We start from the raw sequence: 20328 nt of genomic DNA on the forward strand, positions 1-20328 counted from the left end.
AGCTTATGAAAACACATCTCCACAATTAATGGGCAAACATCGGTCCCACAATTACACTGACTGGACTACCGTATATTTGAGCATAAAGTAAACCTTCCAGGGATGTTTCTTTCTCCTCTAAAGAAAAGAGAGGAAAATTCCAGGGTAAACAGGCGTTTCTGAGCAGCAGACACCGAGCAGTCAGAGGAAGCCTTTTGCTTTTGCTATAATTAATCCCCGAATCAGACCAGCGTGCTCAAGCAGGCAGCTTTGAGCAGTTTTCTGACAGTGTCGTAATGCGGCCTCCTAGCACCCTCCCTCCCCCCAGACAGAACCTGGCTGGCAGCGGGTTTGCGTCCGCGGTCCTCAGTCCTTCCTTCCTCCTTACTAAAAGGTTTGTTTATCTTTTAGAAATCACACCAAGTGCTAGCTGCAGTTGCACTGTAATATACCTAAAACCTTTGTTTTGGTTTTTCTACATGTATTAAAAAAGAAAAAAGTTGCATCAAAATATTACGTATACATGTATCCTTATTTAAACTAGTATAGGAATTAGAGTAACCTTTTTAAATGGTCTTGTAGTCAATATTGGAACAGCCAGTCTTCCTAAAACAGCTGGATCCCTGGAGGCAGTGAGCACTCTTGACTGCTATTAATGTTGATAGGAGTTGCTACTGCTCAGTTCGGGGACAGGCCTTCATCAAGCCATGTCATTGAATAAAATGTCAATTTAAAGCAGCCTGGAGATGCTCTATGCGATTTGCTCACTATTAATTCCATCACTGTCTCCACTCCTTCATTCTCACACTGGAAATTGGCTTTGGCCACTGACCCACATAACAGTCTGAGCTGCCTCTTTTTTAAGGTAGAAAGGTTTAACCCAGCGTTCAACGGCTATGCTCACTCTGCGCTAGAACATTTGCCCTTGCCGAATGGCTAATTCCTCCTCTCACAGGCAACACACTTTATTTCACCCTGTCCAAATGTCCCTAATCAAATCTGCCCATCCTGTTAGTCCTGCGTTAAGGAAACAGACAGACAAGGGCTCAATTTATTCTTAATAATTCTGACACGTAGCATCGTGGCTTCTATAGAGACAGAGAAAAGAAATGCAAAGCAAAACATGGTGTTGCCTCCCTGAAAAGGCTCCCGTGACTGACCCTTATCACTGGGAAGTGGAAACATCAGCTCTCAACCTGGCTGTGCATGAGTGGATTTCTTTGTTAGCACACTGATAAGATGTGTGGTATTTCCAGCTAGTGGGTGAAGAGCTGCTTGTTTATGTCCCCCTCTTTGTCTCTTTTAGTCACAGCAAATTCGAAGTCATTAAGAGAGAGTCTCAGGACTATATTTTCTTCATTCAGTAAAGCGTATTTCAGGTGCTGCACAAACAGTCACAGCAACCGCGGGCAGTATCCTGCGCAAATCAACCTGCTTTGTCACAACAGAAGAGGGCAACCCAGCACCGCCGCAGCGGGTCCCGCGGCAGCCAGGGCACAGGCCACCTCCTTCCTCAGCAGCGCCAAAGGGGCTGGAGAATTGGAGCCCAAGAGCCTTTTCAAAACTAGGAGCGCTGCTCAGAATAGCTGCATTTGTTTTTCTTCTGCAGCATTTCCACCTCAGTTTGGATATGATCACAGCTGCTAAAGCACCCCTCACTAGTTCTTTTACATCAAATTATTTGGATGCTATTTAAGAGGGCTTTTCTCTGCGGAAGGGGCTGATGGGTTTAGGAGGGTCAGAGATGCTGGTGAGGCTTGGGAGAAGCTGCAGGGCTCTTGCCCAGGGCCAGGGCTGGGCTTTCCTAGCCACAGCACTGCAGGCTCACCTAGGTTTGCCACTTCAGGGACAAAGGCATCAGCTGTCCTTAGGCACTTCAAAGAATATGTAGGCATAGCTTAGAGAGCTCAGAAGGTAGCAAGTGTAGACAATGATAAATAAATAATAGCTCGGAAAAAAGACATTACAAAAGAGAATTAAAAGTAGATGATAGCATTATTGCACTATTATCGATTTAAATTATCTGCAGTCCTCTAAACTGGTCATTGTGGGAGGTTCGCTGTCTACCATAATGCTCTGAGGCATCAAGGGTCATGTTTTGACTTTTATCTTCAGCTGTCAGAAGTAGGAGCATGAACACAACCTGGGAGTATCATCACAAATGGAGGTTTAGGAGTAGAAAGTGAGAATTTCACTGCTGTAGTTTGTGTTTGGCTGCTTCTGCCTGAATAGGAAAGAGAGTGGCCAAAGTGGAAAGTCTGTGAAAAGTCATGCGCAGTAAGGAGAAAACAGAAATGGAAGTGGAGCCCTTGGTTAGCAGTCAAGGAAAGGGTGGCTGTGCAATCACATTCACCTGCACGCAGAAGGCTAAATATGTTTACTACCAGAGTAGTAGATCAAGTACCAAGTAATTCACTCAAAGATACAGGCACATGCCTGGTACAATCTTCTACAGCACACACATGCCCAATGCATTAAGTGAGAGTCTCAGAGCAAGGTCACATTAACCAAAGCAAACTGAAACATTCAGCAAGAATAAAAGGAACCAAAACAGAACATGCCACAATGAAGCAATGGAAATAAAAAGGACAGAAAAATGGTTATCCTGAACCAGTCTTCCTCTGCATATGCCCAGACTCAGAAGCATACGGGAAAGGGTACAGAGCTTGATGTAGTGGGTTCCCCCCCTCTGCATGTACCCTCGAATTAACGCAGCAGGGAGACATCAGTTAGACACTCTGCTAAGTAGGAAGAACAGCTCTGCACATCCTAGGAGTATCCAAGTGTCAACCGTGATTTCTCGGCTGCAATTGCTCTAATCTTTGCATTTCCCCTTTGTTTCACTGCATACTGCCTATGTTTGCCCTTTTTCCCTAGCATCTCTCAGTATCACACCTAATTCACTCCTTTATTAAGACCATTCCATATCCCCTAAAACTACATTTGTTACCACCCTATTGTCTCCTTGGTGTTCATACTACTTTCCCATAATCTTAATAATACTAGGTTTCACAGTCTTCATGCTACAGGGCATGTATTAATCCTCATCTGTATAGTGTTTGATATCTATTAGGTACTATGATAAATGTATCACCACAATAAACAATCACTGTAATTGTAAAAACACTTATGATAAATGATCACTCTAATTGTAAAAACACTTTTAACCCAACATAGCTCTAAACTCACCATGAAATTCCATAATTTTAAATACTTTTTTTTTCTTTTTGGATTTAAATTGGTGCAAAAAGAATGTTGACAATCCCAAATAAATGCTTCAGTACCATCCTATGCCTCAGAGCTTAGTCCTGGAGTACTGTAACTAGGTCAGAAGGAGCAGGAAATGTAGCTTTGATCCAATTAAATCTACTAGTCCCTCAGGTGTACCCACTTCTATCATCAACAGCACACATGGGAGTGATGTGGTTAAAAATCACATTTCATCACCTGTATTTACATAGTTCAAATGGTCTCATTTATGGCTAGCTCAACTATGGACATCCAAAGCAAAGACAGAACATCTGGCTTCACAGCAAATCACTGTGCTTACCTGCTCTACGTTGTACCCCAAATGTTCTGACTCTTACTGAGCAAATAACACTTACAGAGGTTTCTCAAATGTAACATTCATCAAGAACTTTCCCAGACACAGAGTTTCCAGTAGCTAATATCATATTTATTAACTAACCTTAAAGCATAGAAGTTCTGTAGGAAACAATATTTTAACCAAGTAGGATTTATTTCCCATTAAATACTAGATAATATAAGAAGGTCCATGGGGGACAAAGAAATGATTACAAAGCAGTACCTAAACACGGTTTTGTCTGGCAGATTAGAAGATAAAATCATGGGTAGCTGCCAGAATTATTACACTGTAAGAATAAGAAAGGCTAAAGTCACAAAGTAGGTAGGCATTTGTATATATTTAACACTGACACACTTAATTTTCCTGGAGTAGTAAAGTGGTCACAAATGCTGTAAATGTGCTGAGCAAGAAAAATCGGTAGATCAATAGAATCAACACAATGTTGATACTAATACAGCTCAATGGAGACATGACATAGCAGAGAGGCCACAAGACCACAGACATTACTTCTATCCAGGATCTATTGAGGTGGTTTGCTAACAACACTCTGCTGGTATAAGATACACATCTCTTCACCCTGCGTGATTTTAAAGTGTGCGCATAAATAACTTGTATATAAATACATATCACAAAAGATCTGCTAGAATATTTATAGTTTTCGTATCTCACGTGTGCTTTTAAAATTCCTGTACTATAAGCTTGGAAGAAAGTAAAATAGTTGCCATTTGTAGAAAAAAACCAATATTTTTGCACTTCTAATATAAATATTTTCATGTATTCAAACAAAAAAAAAAGATTAAGTATCATTTATCAAATATTGCAATTGTAGTAGTCCTTCAAAAATAAGTCTGTTTAACTGTATCTTTTTTATTACAGCTGTCCATTTGGATTATAGTCTGGAAGAGTTAATAAGGTAGCGGCTTGCATTGAGCTGGTTCAGACTGACAAGGATATTAGTAAATTAAATTGTAAGGAAACAGGGCATCCTTTCCTGTGTAATTACAACATCTCCATGCGCCAGTTAAAGCTAGATCAGCAACGCAGGAGAAATCCTAGCCCACTGAAGTCAAGCAGGTTTGATATTGGCCGAACCAGGGGGACAATTTTGCCCTTCCATCAGAGGAGAAACACAGGACTACGTTCTCATTTTTACCTTGTAACAGTCAGATCTTGCAGTCTGGACATCACTGTGATTTTTAGCATGTAAGGACAGCTGGATTGTACTTATCTATTCAGTTATTTCTTACGGGCTTTTCAAAGGCAAACACACTTCTCTGAGCACATTAAGTACATCTGTAAGGTAGTAACGACTGGGATCACATGGATTATTTGGGAAATGACATTTTGCTGGAGATGGGCCGCATCAAAAGAGAAATCAATCAAAAGAGACACGGGCAGCGCTCTGAGCGAGGCAGGCTGGCTTCTCGTGAGCTGGCGAAGCTGCCGCGGAAGTCGGTAGCCTCCCTTAGAAGATGGAGATTGAATAAAGGCATGACTCAGACGCTCGCTGCGCAGACCTGTGATTTCGTGACCTCGTCTGACTGATCCTCAAGCTGTAACGATTGCGCTACATGGGGGTTATACGTCCTCAGGGGAAAACTGAATATTTAAATCCAGCATGGTTAACCCACCGTGCCCTGCCCCGCGATTTATAATGACACAATCCAAACCTTGTATGTGACTCAGCCTAATGGCGTCAGCTCAAAACGAGAGAAAATCCAATATAGAAATAAGTGATGGTGAAAAGCATCCCCCGTCAGGAATCTCAAGTCAAACAATGCATGAAAATTCCACAAACACAGAAGCGGTTTAAAGACACCTTAGTGGCTTCGAGATGACAGCTCTTACTCATACCGCTGACAGCGCAGGAAGTCTTTACAAGAGCCTAAAATATAGGTTCGGCCTTTTGCAAGGATAATAAGACTCTGTTGTAAAGAGAATGGAAATGTTTCCTTCCTTAATTCACCCCAAATTTATCAGCCTGCTTGGCTACACACTGAAAACTCCATGGATAGATATCAGAAATGCAGATAACAAAATTATAATGCCCCTTTTCCCAGTTAACTAACCCTGGCTGACACTTTACATTTACACATTTTTATAAATACATTTGTATATGTACAAAGGAGTTCCTGCATGCTGGAGTTTAGGTACAAACTTTCAAAGTTGGCTACACGACGATGATCAATTGCCTCCTACCAAAATGTGACCCGAATTTCAGAGGTGCTGAATATCCACTAGCACATCTTATCTGGAAGCAACTGGGTTCACTTCTGAAATCCTCGAGCTCCTCCGGATGTTCCCAAGGAATGAGGCAAGTCTCCCCGGCAGGGTATGGGCACACTGCAGGCGAGGTGTTGAGCTCAGCACGATCCATGCCGGCTCTGCGATACGCCCGCAAGGGATTTTTGCACCAGCTTTCTAAGACCTGAGTTTGCAGGTGCAAGGGGAACAGCCATGGGGCTGTGAGCGGGGAGCAGCTGGATCTGTCAGTGCAGGAAACATTGCTGGTTTTCTGAAGCGAGACTTGGACACAGGGTTGGAGAAGCATAGCCCTGGGCTGTGTTGAAAGTGATATTTGGAGTGGAATAATATTTCAGAAGTCTCTGATGCATGTTTCTTTGACTATGTTTTTATTTTCAAAAGGCAGTGAGCAATGTAGGTATTTCCCTCCTGTACTTGGCACAGTCCCAGGACAGATAAAGTACAAGGATCCCAAACTATGAGAAAGACAAAGATGTTTGGTCTACAGGCATCACTTCGGCAAACAAAAATACAATACATAACCATGTAGTAATTACTCCTGGCCAGCTACATCTGAAAGCATTCACAACTGTCAGTGCTTTCTACTGAATGACCCAAAATCCATCTACTTACACTGCACAGAGTGGAAAAGTTTAAAAAGCATGTGCAAGAAATTTGATATTTCAATGCTGTTGCTTTATATTTCAAAAAGTTCTTTGCTGAATCTTAATTATGTGGGCAGACATTTTAATTACGTGGGTCTCTAAAACCACTGCATCTCCAAAGGGGTTTGGGGTGAAGCTGCGTAGCTGCATTAAATGGTCCAGAAATCATGCCAATTCACACCTGCAGGAGACGTGTCCTACTCCAAAACCACTGACTGCAAATAAAGCCTGGAAATGGAGTAACTACATGCAAACAAAGCAGTTAGCACAGCCCAACCTTGCTTTCATTGATAACAATTGCGGTTTTATTATTGATCTTCATAAGCCAGAGGCAGACATTATTTTATCTATGCCACTTATAACTTTACCTCATAACCAGTCCCACTGAAAGGGATCAGTTTATTTGAGTGTGAGGAACTCTGTGAGTGCCAGTGATACAACCTGGTACAATTGCATGATGACTGGACACAGTGCTCAGCAAAAATTATGTTTTACGGGGAAAGGGAAAGCTGTTTTAGCAGTAAATTATCCTTTAGGTCTCCAACACCAAGAGACATCAGGAACTTCAAAAGACTCATTTAAAGTGCAGAAGACAGGGATTTTAAATAGTTTGTAATCTGATTTACAATATTTTATTTACAAACTTGACTCATATCCTCTTCCTATCTACACTATTTAAAAGACCTTTAGTAAATATTCTCAGGTGAGTGAGTGAGGAGAGCAAATATGACAGCTGACCAGATATGCACTAGAATTTCATTCATTTTACCTTAGCTTCCCAGGCTTATCAAAAACATATATGTATATCAATGTATTTTATAGCTTGTAACCTCTAGGTAATACTGATACTCTCACTAACCTCTCTGACTTTTCTGTACGCATAACCAGAGAAAAACTACAGCAAAGAAAATTAAGATAAAGTATTTGTGAGAACTAACATACAAAACTTACCCTCCACCTGAGACACCAATTAAATTGCTTTTTAAAGAAAAGACCAAAATACTGTTCAAAATCTGTCCTGTCACTTTGTCACAAATAGAAACCTCTAATGACAGAATATGCAGAGCTTGTTTTGTACATGGTTTTTGCCTATTAACAACTCTACTCTGAAATAAGTAGCACTGGGACCATGCTTGCTGCCAGTTCTGCAGCATGTGTTCAGGCAGCCTACATTCAAGTACATTTTAAGATGTACCTATCTGTCTAGCTGTAGGACACTGAGATTCGGACAACTATATCAGAACAGGGAGTAATGTAACACATGTTTAAGTTATGTCAAAAAGGTTGAAGAACCAAGCCTTAACTTTCTACTGAAAGGATATTTCTCACAAAAGATGCCCTGATCCCTTCCTTGTCTTATAAAAAGGTTTTATTTTCAATAGAAAAGTATATTTAAAAACACTGTTATTTGCTAAAAGCAATATAAAACTTTCCAATTTTAACCTCATAAAAGTTTAACAAAACATAAATATTGTTAACCACTTACATTTCTATATACAGAACTTGCATTAGACAGATATATAGGTAGACAGTAAAATTGCAAATGGATGGCACACAGCTACATGAGATTGAAATTCCATGTCATACTGCATGATCACAGGAACACAAGAAGCATCTTATTTTTTAAAATCCCGTTACTGAAATTCCGTTTTGTTCTTTTTACAACTATTTCCCCTTTTTCTTTGCAATAATGCACCAGTTTCCATGGTCATAGCAGGAAGAAAGTATCTGAAGCTCAGGCATATTCTCTTCTACCAGAGAGCACAACTCCCCTTCCCGAAAAACATGGTAATAACGCATGAAGGCTTTTGTATCCAGTGTGTCAGCAGTCTGGTCCCCAATAGACACTGCTGAATCCAAAGCAGAATCAGTGGAGTCGGTTGTTGAAGTTCTTTTGAAAAATTTGCTGGCATTAGACTTACCAGCATCATCTTTGTTATAACTGTAGCTGTAGTCCCTGTCTTCCATTGGGCCACTCAAAAATGGAGTTTCTTCACTTTTGCTCTGAATTACACTTTGGTGTCCTCCATTTAGATTTAAATCCTTCAGTGCATCTGTGGCTGGTAACCAAGCTGTTTTTTTGAGAGGCAGGTTTTCCACAAACACATCATCATCATCTAAACTTTGTTCTTTTAACAATGCCCCATGAGGACCTAAATCCAAACTGCAGTGTCTTGAATGCTGAATGGATATGGCACTGCTTTCCCATTCTCCTTCATTCTTCACAGGCTTCATCTTCTCAGTTTGCTTTCTCAGGGCTGATTCATCCAAGGATCTGGAGAAAAACCATGAACGGAAAGATCTTCCTAGAGCACTGCAAAATCTGTTTTCTTCTTCAGAAATTTTCAGGCAGCAGGCTCTGGACAGGCAATGCTCCATATTGTGGGAATGTTTTGAATCAATATCTGACTGCAGATTGGTTGGATAGCTGCAATCAGAGATGACCAGCTGTGCAGGGTGTATATCTTGGCTTTTTACAGTATGCACAAGTTCACCCCTATCTCCGGATTGATTCGATTCTGAAAAATGCCGTGAGCACAAGGCCTTGTTCCAAGGAACAAAAACATCTTGTTTCTCAAAGCGGCGATTCTTTTGTTCCATAGCCCAAACATAAATCATCATCTGGCCTCCAGGTATCAACACCCTTGCCATTTCCTTTATTGCTTTGATTCTTCTTTGTTTAGTTGAGAAATGATGGATCACTACGAAAAATGAAAGGCATTATGTATTGAATATTAGCATTATGTATTGACATAGCATTTCCTGCTCCAGTCTATTCTACGCATTTAATCATTTTAGTTGCCATATCACAAGTATCACTCACTGCAAGCCAGCAACACTGCCATATTTATTGGTAACACCGGGCAAGTTTGCACTGAATTGCTCCCTTCCACAACAAACAGGATCTGTGCGGTGCCTATTTAAGCAATTCATTTTATGGATTAAATATTCTCCATGATTAAAATTATATAATCACTTTGATGATTCTAAAGAAATAGAAACCCTATAAACAAGGCTATACTGGCAAAGCCAAGAAGAGTATCTGAATATTTACACAAGTATCTGTCATTCTCTGGAATGTGATGAAAAACACTTTCTCTAGAATTAGATGGCTCCAGGTATACCAAATCTCTGTTCAAGACAGATTAAAATTCATTACTGTCAAATGTACAAAAATGCCACTTGAACATTTAGTCTGGTCAGGCCTGTAATTAGTATATCTATTACATACATACGCTATGCTTCAAAGTGGGGTGATCTGATAGCACTGAGATTATGTTGCAATACCTGAAATGTGGATATGGCTCACTGGCTCACCGGCTCACTGGCTCACCAGTTAAAACAAAACCAAAGTAATATAAATCCTGCTTGCATATTAGTCACTGTTTCTTTGTTTTAAAATTTTGTGCATGTGTAAAAAGTGTACTTTAAATTACATTTCTGATATATTTTGAGTAGTTTCTTGATTGTCACCAATAACAATTTTCATGCTTTATAATTTTGCTTATATGATGAAACAGTCTGAAAGGAGCTCAGGGAAGCACAGAGTTAAAAAGTAGACCAATTGAATTCTCTCTCTTTCTCTCTCCCCTCTCCCCCTCCCCACATTTCTTCCTCATCTGTTCTTTCCTTACTTTATACTTCTCAATTATGAATAGTATTTTCCAAAAGAGGGATCAGAGGAATTAAGACTTTGAGATTCTTGACTCATTTTAGACAACAGACACTTGGATGGCTCTAAGAAGTTCTCACTTCATGACTATTCTAAGACAAATTTGTATTCATAGCACATGACAGTTAACATGAGTTTCAGGTCCTGGTCTAGACAAAGCAAGTTTTCATTTCAATGCATTTGTTGGTCAAAACAGATCCTAAGGAGGAACCAAGAGTTTATCTTGACCACCTAATGTGTTTAAACTGTAAGCAGCATTGTTTATACTAGTTTTTACTTGTTTAAAATGCACGTTGGAAAGAAATCTCTTCTCCGCAGGGCAGACAAGGCCACATATAAACAAACGATCCACATATTTCCCTGGTCAATGGCACCACTGTGCAATGGCCCTAACTTTTTTTAATGTTTACTACATTCACTTCAGTAATATCTGCTATGATTCTAAGGGAATTGTTTCAAAACAAACATAACCGAAAAGGATCCATAAGATGTCCCATTTTTTGTGGGACCGAATGCAAGTATAATCTCTTACCTCCAATGGAAATGACTGCATTGAAGCATTGATCCCTAAAGGGAAGGTTAAGGTTGTCACATACCAGAACTTCATCACCTTTCCTCCTTGCAATCTCTACCAATGGTCCACAGTAATCACAGCCGAGATTATACACCTGACTGTTGACACTGAGATACTTTCCAGTTCCACAACCTGAAAAGAAAAGAATACTCTTTACTAGAACAGAAGTCATATGTTATGAACACTTGCTACCCCTTCCAGAGCAGCGAAAGCACTGGGGGAGAGGGGGCTGTCTTTCCTAATCCTAGAGTTTTCTGGAAAACAAAATGTGGATTTGCTCCTACCAGCCTAACTCCCACAGGATTCACTGAGACTGTCTGAAATTGTGTGTTTACACCATTAGGAATGGCATGACATAAACATCACCAACAAAATTCTCTTTGCATAGCCCTTTGTAATGCCAGGTTATGCATATTTCTTTGGGGAAGAAGGATAAGAGCAGGTGGTGGGTACTGACAGACCCTCTGCAGCCACTCTTGCATACCGCAGAACAAGAGAAAAGCCATGCTGGTTCAGAGTGACGCTCTATGTAGTCCAGTATCTTGTTTCCAGCAGTGACTGTAAACAGGCATCCAGGAAAGAGCACAAACAGGGTAAGCATCTATGACCCCTTTCCTCAGTACCTTCCCAGCCTCCGACTACTTTCTGCTTAGGGGATTTCCCTAAACTAATATGGTATGTCTTTTTAGTGACCTGCAATAGATCTCTCTTCCAAACAGTCTCTGCTAAATCCCATGCACTACATCTCCAGAGCATCCTTTTTATAGGGGATGCAAGGGAGAAGGACTAATGAAGACATGGATCCACTGGCCCACACCTAGGTCTCCATACTGGAGCCATTGTAGGCCATGCTTCATGTCCTGTTCACAACCCCACCAAGATCTACGGCCAGGTAAAGCTCTGTGACTGCAAAGCAGAGGAAAAGATTTCTCTCCAAGAAATCCTAAATGACAACCGTGATTGACACAAGTCAGAGAGGAGAATTTTAACTTCAGATACAGACTTGAAGATAACTGTGACTCAGGAAAATTTCTCCCATGTTGCAGGCACATTCTCTTTCTCCATTTCAATGCATTATACACATTACACATCACACCCCTGAAAGTAATGAACAATTCCAGAATGCCTTCCACCTAAAAGTGTGTCTCCTAAAGGACTGTGCTATACTAAATTGAAATCTTTCAGAGTGTTCTTCAATATTGTATGCGTAACGGGCACTTTTCAAAATTAGATTAGGAAACATTCCTTGCAGTTATGGGTCAGTAGTGAAGAATAATTTCTGAAAGTTGACAGCCAAGCAACAGGATAGCAGCTTGGCAAAGAGAACCATCGCAGTATTGGAAATTCAATTTAAAGGCCTGGAGTTATCTTTAGAAACATCACTGCTTCTTGCAGTGCTGCCGCTCTCGTTGATGTTAATGTGCACCATTATCTACAGAGACAGCACAGGAACTGTTGGAGAGCAGCACAACACTTCAGTAGTGGAAAAGAGCACATTTCCAAAGCAAAACGCAAGCATTATTCTTTGAAGTAATACTTGATATAAATGAAAAAGATTAATATTATTAATGCAGTTCAAGAACGGTATGCAATAAAACATGAAGCTCTACATGTCAGTAAGAAAGTATGAGTTTTAAAATTAGTATAAGATATTATTGGTTATTGTGTTTGTAGTAGGAACACACTCAAATAAACATGTAGGTTACATGTATACTAATTTAGACATTTCAGCTGCTTAATACATAGCTTTTGGCAGAGTGTTTTTTAATCACAGAGGGTATTCTGGAGTATGGGGTCCTCTCTGGAATGAAGCCAAATAGTGATAACACTCCTGATACTCTAAAATTCTACATTTACAGGAGATTCACTTTAAAGTGATACATTTACAGGAGATTCATTTTAAAGTGAGTCAATAGGAAGGTGGATTCCTTCATGAAGCTGTTAACCATTGCCATGCTATTGTCATTTATTCTGACAAAGAAACGATAATAAGGCAATTAGGCAAAAGGATGTTTTATTCTGCTCCCATGATCATGCTTCATGTAAAGCTAGCAAACAAAAATATTTTAATACTAGGTAGTATTAAACAGAAAAGGAAATTATCATTTGATCACCCCATTTTGAAACTTTTGGTGCCACCAGGAAACCCTCCTCCAGAAATGCATACCAAAAATGAATGCTATAGGCAGATTCCTGCAGGTCACATTAAGCCTCATAGAAGTAAATGCCTTTAGTGCCTGGATGGGATTATTCTTATTGGCAACCTGTAAGCATCTACCTTCTCTGCAGATGCATCAGACACATGTTAAAATTATTTCAGCTAGAACTGTAAAGGGCTGATCTTAAGCTTTCAGCAGCCACTATGATGCCTGCTGGTGCAGCCTCAAAGAACTTCAGCAAAGCTTCAAATAATTCCTAGAGAGGTGACAAAGAATTTTGGCTGAGAAATATCATTTTAAGATGACTGTTGGATGAGTGGATACTACAGGATATTCCCCAAGATGATTAGTGAAAATGGTGCAGACACATAAGATACATACTCATAATAACAGGAGCCCAATATTTTTTGTGAGGACTGGACTTGACGGCAGCAGGAGAGTTGTCATGATCTTTAGATTATGGCCTATAAGATCTTTAAGGAATGCTTTCCTCTGATAAGACTAGGCAGATGTGTAATTTATTTGTACATGCATTATAATTTGCTGTGTAAAAGTGCTTTATTATGCTGAAGAGTAGGGAAAGTCCAGTGGTGCAAAGGAACATTCAGTTTGGGGTGATGTACTCTACAGGTGTGAATTCATAAAACACAACGGAAACACGCTAGGATCTGGAAACCCTGAAAGAGTCTGTAGGTTCACCAGTTGGTCAAGTTATAAAATGAACATGTAGAGAACACAAGGCCATAGCAAAAAAATGAGTTTTTGGTGTCCATATTCAGGATCATAGGGAGATTCTCACATCTTTTTGTTTTTTTTTAAACAGTGAATACATCAGAAGATTTCTTTAAAATTAGAGCTTGGATTGGAGGAGTTTTAGAACAAATTAATGAAATGAAAAATGAAATAATTAACCTATTAACACTGTTTTTTAAGAAGGTCTGCAGGGGAACCACAGACCACTATGTCTAGGCTGGGAAAACTGGCAGATGAAGGCTTACCTCAATCAAAATAAGTTAAAAATTGTATTTATTGGCTACCTGATACACTATCGAAGCAATAAAATAAGCGGTATACGGCATCTAATATGGGTTTTAAAACAATTTTAAAACAATTTTTAAAAGATGATTAAAAAAGTTTTAAAAACAGTTGCTCTGGAAGATACATACGATCAACATATAAGCTAATAAAGTTTCTAGACAATATTTCAGCACATCCAAAGGAATAGCTTACCTATATCTGCAACGAGACTGCCAGGTTTCTGCTCCAGCAGAAAGTGACGGACACGAGGCCACACTTTGCTCTGTAGATCATTGAAGTAGGCGGCTGTATTTTCATACACACTATGCACATGCTGCTTTTCTAGCTGTGTAGCCTCATGTTCCATCCTGGAAACAATGAAGAACCATTATGTACAATAAAACATGAACTGTTGTAGTGTAGATTTTACATTTTATAGTTTTTTATAATTCTTAACCCTGTACGCTTACATTTATAAAATCATTAGACTCATTTAACAAACATTGTATTTATAGAATGCTTTTAATCAAAGGGTCTGATTTTATTTTATTAAAGTCAAGAAAAATTTTCAACATATGAATACTCCTAATATTACCCCTAAGTTCTTGTAAAACACCAAGCGGATACAGACACTGAATCCCCTTATACAGAATCTTAAGTCTACCTTAAGGTTTCCTCTTATCCCAGGATCAGGCAGGTCTGGCCTTAATATCTCATGGAGGCTGATAAAATCACATTTCAAAGTGTTAAGGCATTCTTCAAACTAATTCAAACAGCTGCCTGTTTATTCAGGAATTTTTCCTTCCCATTATTAAAAAAGAATTGATTAACCATCCAAGTACTCAGCAGAGATTAAAGCCTGCTTCCAAACTTCTCTCATGAGGTAAAGTAATGTATTAGCAAGGTGAAATTATAGGAGTGATTTATTTGGCTGCATTTGAAAATGTCAAAAGCAAAAACATTAACACACAGCAAGTTCTTTATTTTCCTTTGCTTTTCAAATAACATACATTTTTGGACTTGCAATGAAGAATGTTTCTTTCTGTCTTTTTTACTATTGAAGTAAGTTATTATGATAAATGATTTAAATAAAAATAGTATGTATAATAATAATGTGAGTCCTTTAAAACATCCATCCTACAAATGCCCTATAATCTTCTTAATTTAGAAAATCTCAGTGTCTACAAAGAAAATATTCATATGCTTTAAGTTAAGTGTGTGTGAGTGGTCCTAACAATACGGTCTAAGACTTCATCCATTTCATCAGTGTTATGTAGTCTGTTATGTAGGAGGTCAAGTCAAATTGCCACAGTGGTCTATTCTGACTGTAGTATCAATGAATCTCTCTCTTCAAAGTATTTAAATGCTCTGTCTTCAAAATCCTTACTTTCTTCTTTTCTGGCATGATCCATAATTTGCTTTCACGATGCATTATCTCTGCTTTAACTAGCACTGCCGTTGAGTATATAAACAACTTTGCAGTTTACTTCAGTAATAGAATAGTAAGTTCCCAGTAGACACACCTTCAGTGTCATTTTGAGGAGTGGAAAACTATAACAAACCGACTCAACAGAAGAAGTGGACAGTACTGAAACATGGACTTGAAATGATATCACACGTATCAGAGCATAGTCTATCAGTGCTTTTCTCAGAATGCCATTTTAAGTAATGCTGTTGAATAGGATGGGTTAGTTGCAGCAGTTTCACCAATTATTCATTACATTACATTTACATCACTGTAACACCCATTCTTTTTTTCTTATTCAACTCCCAAATAAAACAAATTGGGTGTTTCATGTCTGCAGCTATCGTTCCTCTCTGCCTCCAAACATACTACATTTTGTTGTTCTACTGCCCAGAAATCCTCTATTTATAAGTAGAAATTCCAAAGACTAACAATCATTTATCTTCCTTTGTCATCCAATATGCTCCTTGCTCTAGTTTATATTTCAGTTTTGGTTACTATGTGCTGCTGTGTTTCCAAGTGTTTTTATCTTTCTTCTTGAAGCTCTTTGTTCAAGCTTTGCAATTTTAAAAAAGAAAAAAAAACAAAAAAACTGCAGGGAAGAATGTTTTTAGTCATTCATACTGAATTCAAAATGCCACAGAAATTCCAGTTTCTGCCAACTACAGGATCAGTTGGCTGAATTGAAGGTTAATTTGGATGTTTTAAATAAACACACAAAAAAACCCTTGAATTCTACTTAGAAGATAGTAAGAATTTTTCTATTGATACAATATGATATTATGATATTATATTTTCCTAAAATGTTTTCATTAAATTCCAGTGTAGGCTGAAATGTAGCTTTGTTTCCTACTGAATCACAAGACTATTAAGTTTTTGCCTTCAGCTTTCTTATTCACTGGGAGGGGTATTGAATCTTCTGCTATGCTGGACATCCTAGAGACTTCCACGTATTACACTGCATAAGCAATTATTATTTTAGATACATTTAATAAACATTTTCAAGATAGTAATTTGGTTATAATTTTAAGAGAAACTTTAGTCTACTAAAATACAAATTATTCATTCACAGTTTCATAACAATTTCCATTCCTGTCAATTATTTTTACTTTGTAGATAATTAAGTTAAATGAGGAAGCTAGACTTGCCAGCTTGACTTTCTAGTCAAAACCTGTAACACTGTTGGGTTTTACTTTGCAGCACGGCAGGGAAATGTCTTAGCAGTAAACCTCTTCATTTCAAGGTTTACCAAAGGCAAGAAACTTGTGGAGTCTGATCCGCCCTGCAGTTGTACCAGTTTCGCACAAGCCTAATGTCACTGAAAACATCAGAGTGAAAAATCAGAAACTTAGAACCATGTTACTTTATGAGCCAAACACAATACTTCTATGTTTCTTCATTAAAAAAAAATACAAAAAACAAAAAAACTATTTTGCCTTTAAAATACCAGACAGTGTCTCCATTGTACATAAATCGGAGAAATGTTCAGTTTATCCAGCTTCCAGATTGTAACTTCTAGAATAACAGGAAAGTCTGTTTAGCAAAGGAGGTAACGAAAATCTAAGATGTCCAGAAATCCCAATGCTCCAGCATCTGCTCCAGTTCTCATTTAAGTTACCTGGAAGCTGTCCAATAAGCCAGGAAACAGAGGAAGAGCAGAAGAAACTGGACACACTTTCCCCATGCTCAATTCTTCTTTTTTGTGTGATAGCTTATGCTCCTGTCAAAGGATTACGCAGAGACTTAGTGCAGAGTAGGGAGTGTGCAGTAAATTGGCACCCAGCTGTTCGGTCACTCCCCAGCAAGCCTTGGCAAGTCCCAAAAATGTGGATGCAGCTTAAGAAATGCAAGACTCCTGCAAATATGCAGCTAGGATAACAAATGAAGAACAGGAGCCTCTTCCCTTTCAATACGTCCCGGTTCAGCTAGGTTCATTTTTTAGACAACAACAGGCCCTTGTTGTGGCTGATCTATGAAGAGAAAGAAAATCAGATGAAAGCTAGTAGTGAGATTTTTGCTGATTTCATGGGCAAATGGATCACCAGTCCATGACATGTAATTGTGGTATATGAACAAAATATGTTTGAAAGTATATAGGCTATACTCCATTTTCCTACACTGCTGTTTTCCTTTTTTGTTAAAAAAGCAAAGCAAAATAAAAAACAAAAAACAAAAAAAACAGTTTTCCAGGAGTTAAAGGAAACATACAAGCATATACTTTCATATATTTTTATAGCTACACATCTCACTAAAAGTTCCCTGAGCCCAAGGGAATCCAATTTCTTCTTTTTCTGTTAGCATTTTGAAACCTTTTAGATAATTAACTTTTCACGGATACTACTTTAAAGAAAGCAATGCTGCTTGGACTTACTCTATCACTGCTGACATAATAGATGCATTTTACAATGTGACCTTGAAATGCCAACAATGAAAAATTAATAATCCCAGTTCCAGTGTTTTAAAAAGATGGGATTATTATTTATTTGCTTTTCAGTCAATCTTTGTGCTATTTTTGAAGAGTCTTATTTACAATTTTGGCTAACTTTGTTAAATACCTTGGCCTCAGAGGACAAAAGAGCCAGTTACTGGCTCTGACATGCAAGAGCTGCCCTAACACTGAAATACAGGAAGCAGTGTTCAGTTTCAAAACTCTTCCTCTACTGCATCCTACCCAAACCTTTCCACATCTTCCTGCAGTCTTTCTGAAGCTCTTGTAGCCCTTCTTATCCACCTCAAATTCACAGAATTTTATCACAGAATAGTTGGGCTTGGAAGGGAACTCTGCAGATCATCTAGTTCAATCCCTCTGCTCAAGCAGGGCCAAATAGAGCAGGTTGCCCAGGACTGGATCCAGTCGAGTTTTGAATATCTCCAAGGATGGACACTTCCACAACCTCTCTGGGCAACTGATTCAACCACCCTCACAGTGAAGAAATGTTTTCTTGTGTTCAAGTGGAACTTCCTGTGTTTCAGTTTGTGTCCATTGCCTCTCGCCCTGTCACTGGGCACCACAGAGAAGAGTCGGGCCCCATCCTCTTGACACCCTCCCATCAGGTATTTATATACTTTGATAAATCCCCCCTGAGCCTTCTCTCTTCCAGGCTAAACAGTCCCAGCTCTCTCAGCCTTTCCTCATGAGAGAGGTGTTCTAGTCCCTTAATCATCTCTGTGGCCCTTCAGTTGACTCGCTCCACTAAATCCATGTCTTTCTTGTACTGGGAAACACAGAAGGGGACACAACATTCCAGGTGTGGCCTCACCAGTGCTGAGTAGGAGGGAAGGATCACCTCCCTCAGCCTGCTGGCAATGCTTATCCTTACGCAGCCCAGGATACTGTTGGCCTTCTTTGCCCCGAAGATGTATTTCTGCCTCGTGTTCACCTTGTTGTCCACCAGGACCCCTAAGTCCTTCTCTGCAAAACTGCTCTTGAGCTCATTGGCCTGCAGCAAGTATTGATGCAAGGGCTTATTCTTCCCCACATGCAGGACTTGGCCCTTCCCTTTGATGAACTTCATGAGGTTCCTCTCTGCCTGTTTCTCCAGCCTGTTGTGGTCCCTCTGCACAGCAGCACAACCAGCGGGTGTATCAGCCACTCCTCCCAGTTTTGTGTCATCAGTGAACTCGCTGATGTGCATTTGGTGCATTCGTTCCCATCATCCAGGTCATTAATGAAGATGTTCAACAGTATTGGCTCCAGTATCAACTCGTGAGTGGCACCACTATTGGCTGGACTTTGCTGCTGATCACAATCCTCTGAGCCCAGCAGTTCAGCCAGTTTGCAGTCCACTTCACTGACCACTTATCTAGTCTATACTTCATCAGCTTGTCTACGAGGCTGTTATGGGAGACGGTGGCAAAAGCCTTTCTACAGTCAAGATAAACAACATCTACTGCTCTCCCCTCATCCACCATGCCAGTCATCTCATCATAGAAGGCTATCAGGTTGGTTGATTTCCAATAGTTGGATGACTTCCCCTTCATAAATCCATGCTGACTACTCCCAATGACCTTCCTTTCCTTCATGTGTCTGGAAATGGTAGCCAGGATTAATTGCTCCATCACTTTCCCAGGGACTGAGGTGAGGCTGACTGGCCTGCAGTTTCTCGGATCCTCCTTCTTCCACTTTTGAAGATAGGAGTGACATTTGCTCTCTTCCAGTCCTCAGGAACCTCTCCTGATCACCATGACCTTTCAAAGATAATCAAGAGTGGCTTCTCAATGACATCAACCAGCTCCCTCAGCACTTGTGGGTGCATCCCATCAGGGCTCAAATTCTACTTATTCCTTCCAGCGGCCAAAAATTTTCACATCTTTCTCCATCTACCTTAACATGTTCTAAGCCACCACCACTATTTAATTTGGTGCATAACACTGGGAAGTCTTGAGCTGGCTCACATTTTCAGTTTCTCCTTGCCTCTATTCCTAGGTCAGTCACAATACCTAGAAAGTGATTCAAAATTTTCATCAATGGCCTTCTGGAAGCATCCCATGATCTGTATCATAGACATCAAATCCTGCACCACTGTACCACAGCCTTCAGAACAATTAGTCTTGACTAATCTGAGCCACAGACTTTCCTTTCCCCTTCTTTCTTGCAACTGCCTATTTCCCCTCTACCCATTTGACCAGCAGCAAAAACTTACTCCTCCTGAAGTTGGCTTCCGTTTGAATTAAGTTTGAATGCAGGATTACAGGCTGTTCATGAGGACTCCTTGTATTTAATGCTTCATACACAGATGGCAAATCTCGATCCTGTTTTGGATTAGGACCTCCTACTTCAAAGATCTATGAAATTCAGCACAGTTGTATCTCATCTTTAATCATTCTCAAGTGCTGCAACAGCAATATAAATCTTTGTTACACATGCAAAATCTGGGGCCTTGTTCTCACTCCAGCCATGGATGCGATGATCTAATTAATCACTGGCCTTAAACTGAACAGTATAAACCACAAGGGCTGGGTCTGT

At 39.6% G+C, this 20328-nt stretch overlaps 1 protein-coding gene across 1 annotated transcript; it reads right to left on the reverse strand.

Moving 5' to 3' along the window:
• Positions 1–3633: 3633 nt before the first annotated feature.
• On the reverse strand, positions 3634–17363 carry TRMT9B (tRNA methyltransferase 9B (putative)). The gene is made up of 4 exons (XM_026093804.2): positions 16981–17363; positions 14111–14265; positions 10680–10853; positions 3634–9176 (listed from the first exon to the last, which is right to left on the reverse strand). Exons 2-4 carry the CDS (start codon positions 14262–14264, stop codon positions 8140–8142), a joined length of 1365 nt encoding a protein of 454 aa, XP_025949589.1. The 5' UTR covers position 14265; positions 16981–17363; the 3' UTR covers positions 3634–8139.
• Between the last annotated feature and the right edge of the window lie 2965 nt (positions 17364–20328).

This window comes from Dromaius novaehollandiae, chromosome 4 (genome assembly GCF_036370855.1).
Source record: "Dromaius novaehollandiae isolate bDroNov1 chromosome 4, bDroNov1.hap1, whole genome shotgun sequence".
Taxonomy (NCBI): domain Eukaryota; kingdom Metazoa; phylum Chordata; class Aves; order Casuariiformes; family Dromaiidae; genus Dromaius; species Dromaius novaehollandiae.

Bases quoted from the DNA above. Each gene is read 5' to 3' on its own strand.
- TRMT9B (XM_026093804.2), bottom strand. From the start codon at position 14,264: ATGGAACATGAGGCTACACAGCTAGAAAAGCAGCATGTGCATAGTGTG. The intron at 10,854-14,110 runs GTAAGCTATTCC...TTTTCTTTTCAG, and splicing joins CAGTCTCGTTGCAGATATAG to GTTGTGGAACTGGAAAGTAT. The intron at 9,177-10,679 runs GTAAGAGATTAT...CATTTTTCGTAG, and splicing joins TGCAGTCATTTCCATTGGAG to TGATCCATCATTTCTCAACT.